The sequence below is a fragment of the Chrysemys picta genome, chromosome 17, assembly GCF_011386835.1.
Source record: "Chrysemys picta bellii isolate R12L10 chromosome 17, ASM1138683v2, whole genome shotgun sequence".
Classification (NCBI taxonomy): domain Eukaryota; kingdom Metazoa; phylum Chordata; order Testudines; family Emydidae; genus Chrysemys; species Chrysemys picta.
The window spans coordinates 25,294,780-25,301,961 of record NC_088807.1 but is presented as its reverse complement, the minus strand read 5'-3'; the positions used below and the strand labels follow the sequence as shown (position 1 = coordinate 25,301,961).

Here is a 7,182-nt window from a genome sequence, read left to right as displayed (position 1 = left end):
AGCAGGTTCCCGGCCACCGGCAGCTGCGCGGGAGACAAGGGGTTAAAACTCATTGCGGGGCAGTGACGCCTCCCGGCCTAGGGGGGCGCTGTCTGGCCCGGCCACTACCTTGCAGGATGCCTTAAAGGGGCGGCATCTTGGCAGGGATGTTCCTGCCCACCCAGGTGCCCTTAAAAGGGTGAAGCCTCAATTGGCCGCCACTCCCAGTCGGCCTTAAAGGGGAGAGTCCAAACCCACCCCTGTCGGCCTTAAAGGGGCGGAGTCCAAGCCAGCCACCACCTCCCACTCACCCTTAAAGGGGCGGTGTCCCAACCTACCCAGTTGCCCTTAAAGGGACGGAGTCCAAGCTAGCCAGCACCTCCCAGTCACCCTTAAAGGGGCGGTGTTCCCCCTCCTACCACCCCAGCTGTGATCTGCAAGGGCCCCCCCCGACCCTGCCCCCCATTACCGTGCTGGGCAGCTGCAGCCCCCCGTCCACGGACATGTAGTTCAGCATCTCGTCATTGTAGCTGGACTCCAGGCTGATGATCTCATCGATGACATCATCGATCTGGGGACGGGGGGGTCATTAGATGTGTTTCCCAGGGTAGAGGGGAAAGTGGGTGTCCCCGCCCCACCCCGCACAGTGTGCAGGGAGCGGGGTAGGTTGGGAGGGGCAGGAGAGGGGCAGACGGGGAGGGCAGCTGGGATGTGGGCAGCAGGAGCACAGAGATGTGGGCTGGGGGGCTAGGATGGGAGCCTGGGGGAAGGAAAAGGGGCTGGGCTGGGGGCCATGGGGGCGCAGAAGGTCTGGATGGGGGCAGGGGTTTGGGGTGGGGGCACAGAGGGGGGGAAGGGAAGGGGTTTGGGGGAATGGGGGTGCAGAGGGCACCGAGGGGTTGGATGGGGGGCAAGGATTTGGGGCAGGGGCACAGAGTGGGGAAGGGAAGGGAGCTGGGGGAATGGGGGAGCAGGAGGGGCTGGATGGGGGGCAGGGATTCGGGGCGGGGGCGCAGAGGGGGGGGCCCCCACTCACCTCTTTCTCCGAGTTGGAGCCGATGTGCAGCATGGCCATGGGGCTGTTGGGGGCGCTGCCGGGGCCCGAGGCGGGCTGCTGCCGGGGGGGCAGGCTGTGGGGCTCGGGGGCCGAGGCAGCCTGCGGGGAGCGGGCGGGGGCCCCGGGGCTGGAGCCCGCCAGGGCCTGGGCGGCCAGCTTGTTGCCCATGGTGGTGGAGAGGTACTGCTTGACCTGCTGCCGCTGGGCCTCCTGGATGTGGTACCGGGTCGGGTTCTCCAGGTGGGTCTGGACCTGCGGGGGGGCAGAACAGGGGCCGTTAGGGGTGAGCCCCTCCCCCACAGCCAGCCCCTGAATGCCAGCTGGCACCCCCTAGAGGGGACAGGCCCTCTGCCCCATTCCCCGCCCCCCTGAGCCAGCCAGTCCCTGCCCTGGGGCCGGTGGGAGCCGGCGCCCCCCAGAGGGGACAGGCCCCCGCCCCATTCCCCGCCCCCCTGAGCCAGCCAGTCCCTGCCCTGGGGCCGATGGGAGCCGGCGCCCCCCAGAGGGGACAGGCCCCTGCCCCATTCCCCGCCCCCCTGAGCCAGCCAGTCCCTGCCCTGGGGCCGATGGGAGCCGGCGCCCCCTAGAGGGGGCAGGCCCCTGCCCCATTCCCTGCCCCCTGACCCAGCCAGTCCCTGCCCTGGGGCCGATGGGAGCCGGCGCCCCCTAGATGGGACAGGCCCCTGCCCCATTCCCTGCCCCCCTGAGCCAGCCAGTCCCTGCCCTGGGGCTGATGGGAGCCGGCACCCCCTAGAGGGGGCAGGCCCCAGCCCCATTCCCCACAGGGCCCCGGGCTCTCACCTTGAGCACCTCGACCGGGACCTGGGCGGCAGGGCGGGGCAGGGGGCTGCTGACGGAGATGGCCGGGGTGGGGGGCGCGGGGTTGGGGGGCAGGAACTGGGCCGCCTGCTGCTGCTCCCGCCGCTCCTGCTCCTGGGTCTGCGCCCGCATCAGCTGCTGCCGCAACAGCACCCGCGACGACGACATGCTGGGGCCGGGGGGGTCCCCCGGGGCTGGGGGGGCCGGCGGCTGCAGGGGGGCGGCCGGGGGGCTGGGAGAGACAGACAGGATTAGAGACGGGGGGGCGGGCATGTGCAGAATCCTCCCCCTCCCCCCATACAGCCCCCCAAAATCCTCCCCTTCCCCCCACCCCTCCCTGTACACCTCCCCCCATTTCCTGCTCCCTGTCCATCCCCCTCCCACCCCCATTGTCCACAGGCAAATATCGAAGACGGCTAAAGGTGGCCATCTTGGATTTAGTCCATGGGGGCGCTGGGGCCAATTTGGGGGAGGGGACTTGTATAATTGGGGTGAGGGGGCCCTTTGCTCCCCCACCCCCCTTCTCCGCCCCCTGGCGGTCAGAGCCTGGGGTGGGAGGCTGCCCCAGGGAATGCCCCCCCCCCCAGTCACCATCTGGCATTGGGGTCCTTGCATCTCCATGGGGTTTGCAGGATGGGGGGGGGGGCAAAGCAGGGTGACAGGAGCGGAGCCCTGCTAAGAGCTGCCCCAAAGATGGCCGCCTTACCTCCCGGAGATGGGCTGGCTTTTGAGCTCGTAGAAGTTGTCCCCGGCCAAGGAGAAGACGTTCTCTAAGTCAATGTCCGCGACGATGCCCGACTCAGGGAGCAAAGACTCGAGGCTGGGGGAGGGCGGGGGAGACAGAGCGAGCGTGAATCCTCGTGCATGGATCTTGTGCAAATTTCTCACGGCGCATCCTCCCCCCGTCCCCTCGTGCCTCTCCAGTAGACGCAAGAGTTGGCCTTGGGTGTTGGCCATGGGCGTTGGCCATGGGCGTCATTGTCATGAGGGACTCGCGAGCGCCCCCTACTGCCTGGTGCCCGCCCCTAGACGCCTCCCCACCCCCTGCCCATCCTTGCACCAGGCCCTCGGGCGATGAGGGGTAGGGAGCAGGGGTAACCCCCCAGACACACCGGGGGGGGGGGACGGGACGGACACTTCCTGGTTTGAGATTGACCCAGAGAGGGAGACCCAAGGTGGTGAGGTTGTGGGGACCCTGAAATGGCTGCTATGGGGAGGGTCCCCAACACAGATGGGGGAGCAGCGTTAACCATCTAGGGAATACAACACACCCCACCCCACAACACACAACCCCCACTACACACACACCACCACAATACACAGCCACAACACACAACCCCAGACACAACCCCCACTACCCACACCACCCGACCACACAACCTCCCACCCCAACACACCCCACACCTTCCCCAACACACCCCATCCCACCACACACAACCCCCTCTACTCACACTACCCCAATGCACAACCCCCGACGCAACCAGACAACCCCACATACCAGCACAACACACAAGCCCAAACAACTTCCCCAAACACACAACTCCACAACCTCTGACACAACCCTCCCCCACCATCCCAACACACAACCTCATGACCCCAGACACAGCCCTGCACAACACACACAACACTACCTCATACCCACCCCCCCAACACAATACACAACCTCATACACAACCCCCCCAACACACACACCACCACTCTACACAGCCACCCCGACAACACACAATCCTCCCACACCATCCCAACACACAACCCCCCCCCCCCACACACACACCCCTCTTGGGCCCAGAGACTCTCACCTTCCCGGCGCTCCAACCACCCTGACTACGCAGCAGAGACGCACAACTCCCGACAACCAACAACCGCCCTTCGGCAGACCCACACCCTGTCCTGCCCACAACACCCACAAAACACCCCCTCCCCAGTTCCTTTCCTCTTCGGATCTCACCCCGTAACCTGCCGGCTCTACCGTGTGTGCAGCCGGCCAGGGTCTGTTACGGGATCCCAGGAGATCTCTGGGCAGGGCAATGCTTGCCAAAAAACGGGGAAGGGGCTGGGATCTAGTGGGTCCCTGGGACAAAGCTTTTACCAGGATCCAGTCTGTTAACAGGAAGAGGGATCTCGTTGGTCCCTAGGACCCAGAGCTGAGACCTAGTTGATCCACGGGGGCGGGACCAGCTCTCTGTGCAGGATCTGGGATCCAGTTGATCCCCGGGGCAAATCTCTTAACAGGAGCAGGGACCTAATCTGCGCACGCCTGGGAGAAATCCAGCTTCTCGATCCCCCACCCCAGGCCAAAAACGGGCGTTCCTCCCCGGCACCAACGTGCGCCAGATCTTCCAGGGGCGACCGTTGGGGGGGGGGCGTGCGTGGAAGTGGCGGGGGGGGTCAATCTACCCCCACACATACACACACAGTTTGGGAACAAACGACCCACTTCCCAAAGGTGAATCAAGCCGGTGTGAACACCCTCCCCTCCCGGAGAGGCCCCGGCTCTGGTCCCGGAGAGCGCCGGGCAAAAAAGGCCAGAAGAGAAATTGGCACAAATGTCACTAGTGGACAGGGATGGGGGGGACCCCCCTTTGCCCAGCTCTGATCTGCCCACCCCCAGAGATCAGACCCTGCCCAGGGGGGAGGGGGAAAGGTGGCTTCTGGCCTGCGGCCCAAGGGGAGCAGATACTGGGGTGATCGCGGGGGGCGGGGGGAGCCCGCTGCGACTTTCCCACCACTTTCTGGGCTTGTTGCTTTTAATATAAAGAACACATGAAACGTGACGGGGCCAGCAGGGGGCAGCAACCCACCCTTAAAGGGACCCCCCCTGCATTCCAGGACTCCCTCCCCCCCTTCCCCAGTAAAGGGGGGCATTGGAGTCATTTAATGACCAGTCTGCCCCAAACCAAGGTAGATGGGAGTCAGGACTCCTGGGTTCTCCAGAAGGGAAGTGCGGTCTGCGGGTTAGAAGATGTGGGGCTCGGAGCCAGGACTCCTGGGTTCTCTCCCCAGCTCTGGGAGGGGAGTGGGGTCTGGTGGGGTAGAGCAAGGGGGGCTGGGAGCCAGGACTCCTGGGTTCTCTCCCCAGCTCTGGGAGGGGAGTGGGGTCTGGTGGTTAGAGCAGGGGGGGCTGGGAGCCAGGACTCCTGGGTTCTCTCCCCAGCTCTGGAAGGGAAGGGGGGGGCTGGTGGGGTAGAGCAGGGGGGGCTGGGAGCCAGGACTCCTGGGTTCTATCCAGGGGTGCTGGAGCAATTTTTATGGGGGGGTGGAATTGAGGGGGGATGCCTTGATCCCAGATACTTACACAGCTCTTTGGAGGGGTCTCTGCAGACACCCGGCCCCTCCCCACCCCCATCTGAAGCCCCCAAACACCCCAGCTGGGGATGGGGTCCAAAGGGTTAAGGGAGTTTAGGCCTTTCCAGACCTTTGGAGGTTAAAATACCCCCCCAAACACACACACTTGGAAATTGCAATGATGAGAGTTATAGTCTTCACCTCCAGCCCCCCGCCCCCGACACCCGCTTCTGCTTTCAATATGACATGGTGCAGGGGGCTGCGGTCGGGAGTGAGGGGCACCAGCAGATGGGGGGGGGGGGGCTGGGACTCCCAGTGGCGGAAGGAAATTGATTGGCAGGGAAAGACACGGACTCAGCAGCTGGAGAGGAAGTGACAGAGACTGGGGGGGAGGCGGCGGGGGGGGAGACACCTCAGCTCCAGGCTGCCTTGGGTGTGGACGGGTCAGGGGATGGGGGGCTCCCCCCGGTTGGCCCCGGTTCCCCTGGAAAGGTGAAGTTCCCTCCCTCCCCCTCACTGAAGCCTTGTCTGAAATCTAGCCCGCTCCCCCCGCCCTCTGCAAGAGCCTTCTCCAGTGTACCCCCCCCCCCCCCCGAGCAGAGCGCCTGGGTTCTGTCCCGGCTCTGGGAGGGGAGTGGGGTCTAGTGGTTAGAACGGGGGGGGCTGGAGGCCAGGACTCCTGGGTTCAATCCTGTTCTGGGAGGGGAGTGGGGTCTAGTGGTTAGAACAGGGGGGGGGGCTGGGGGCCAGGACTCCTGGGTTCTCTCCCGGCTCTGGGAGGGGGCTGGGGGCTGGCGGTTAGAGCAGGGGGCTGGTTCCAGGCCTTCCCCCAAGTCGCTGAGTGACCTTCAGTGACTAGCCCCCTTGTGACCCCCTCCCCCACTCCAGGGATCATTAACCAAACACTGGAGCCCGGGGGTCTGGGTCGAGAGGGGCCAGAAATGTCCGTAGAGCAGGGTTGGGGGAGGGGGGTGTCTGTTACAGCAACTCTGTGAGCGGAGAGAACCCAGGAGTCCTGGCTCCTAGCCCCCTGCTCTAACCACTAGGCCCCACTCCCCCCCCCCACACACACACACTTCTGGCTCCAGATGCAGCCAGCGACCCAGGACCCCCCGCCAGGTGCCCCCTGGCCAGTCGCTCTCCTGCCAGCACCAACCCCTGGTGCCCAGACGCTGCCAGGGGCACTGAGACCCCACGTCCCTGGGCACCAGCCTGTGCGCCCCTCCCAGCTCTGCCGGTGCCCCTCACTCCAGACCCGCAGCCCCTGCCAGCCTGGCTCTGCCCCCCCCCCCCAGCTCTGCCGGTGCCCCACACTCCTGACCCGCAGCCCCTGCCAGCCTGGCTCTGCCCCCCCCCAGCTCTGCCGGTGCCCCTCACTCCAGACCCGCAGCCCCCTGGAGATTCAACCCATCCCCTGAATGGTGGAGAGGGGGAAATCTAGTGACGGGGGGGGGGGGTGTTTCTGTTACCTAGAAATTGGGGCGGGGGGGGTGGACCTGGGCCGTTTGGGGCAGGAGCTGGGACCGGGGGGTGAGTGGCTGGCGCAAGTGGGGAGCAGATGCTGGGGGGGAAGGAAGAAGGAGGGGGAGGGAGACCGAGAAGGGAGGGGGCCCCAGGGGGAAGGGGGGGTCCGTGGAAGGAGGGGGACTCCAGCAGACAGGGGGGTCCCGTCCCGGGGGTCTCTGCCCCCCTCACCTCAGCACCTGGACGGCCTCGGCCGTGCGAGGTCCCTCCAGCAGGACGTAGACGGTCGGGGGGCCCCGCTGGGGGTCGGGATCCCGGGCCCCCTGCCCCGCCCCATGCGACATCCTCCCCCCCCGCAGGGCTCCCGGCCCGGGGGGGGCGAGCGGGGGTCCCGGCTGGACGGCTCCTGCCCCGTGGGGGGCGCTGGGCCTCGGGCGGGGCCGCGGGCGGCTGCTGGCTCTGGTGCGGGACCCCCCGAGCCCCGATCGCGGCCGATAAACACCGGGCCGGAGAGTTATTGCCTCATCCCGGGCTGGAAGGGGGGGGCTCGCCCAGGGAAATGACGTCACGTCGGGAAA

General features: G+C 66.3%; 1 protein-coding gene across 1 annotated transcript in view; it reads right to left on the bottom strand.

Annotated features, from left to right (window-relative positions):
- TFE3 (transcription factor binding to IGHM enhancer 3) overlaps positions 1–7,168 on the bottom strand; it is a 7,788-nt gene extending 620 nt beyond the window's left edge. The window contains exons 1-6 of the mRNA XM_065570998.1: positions 6,836–7,168; positions 2,562–2,675; positions 1,838–2,087; positions 1,016–1,288; positions 449–550; positions 4–23 (exon numbers count right to left, since the gene is read on the bottom strand). Coding sequence (XP_065427070.1) covers positions 4–23; positions 449–550; positions 1,016–1,288; positions 1,838–2,087; positions 2,562–2,675; positions 6,836–6,948 — 872 coding nt within the window. The 5' untranslated portion in view covers positions 6,949–7,168. The remainder of the gene's footprint in view (positions 1–3; positions 24–448; positions 551–1,015; positions 1,289–1,837; positions 2,088–2,561; positions 2,676–6,835) is intronic.
- Positions 7,169–7,182: the final 14 nt, after the last annotated feature.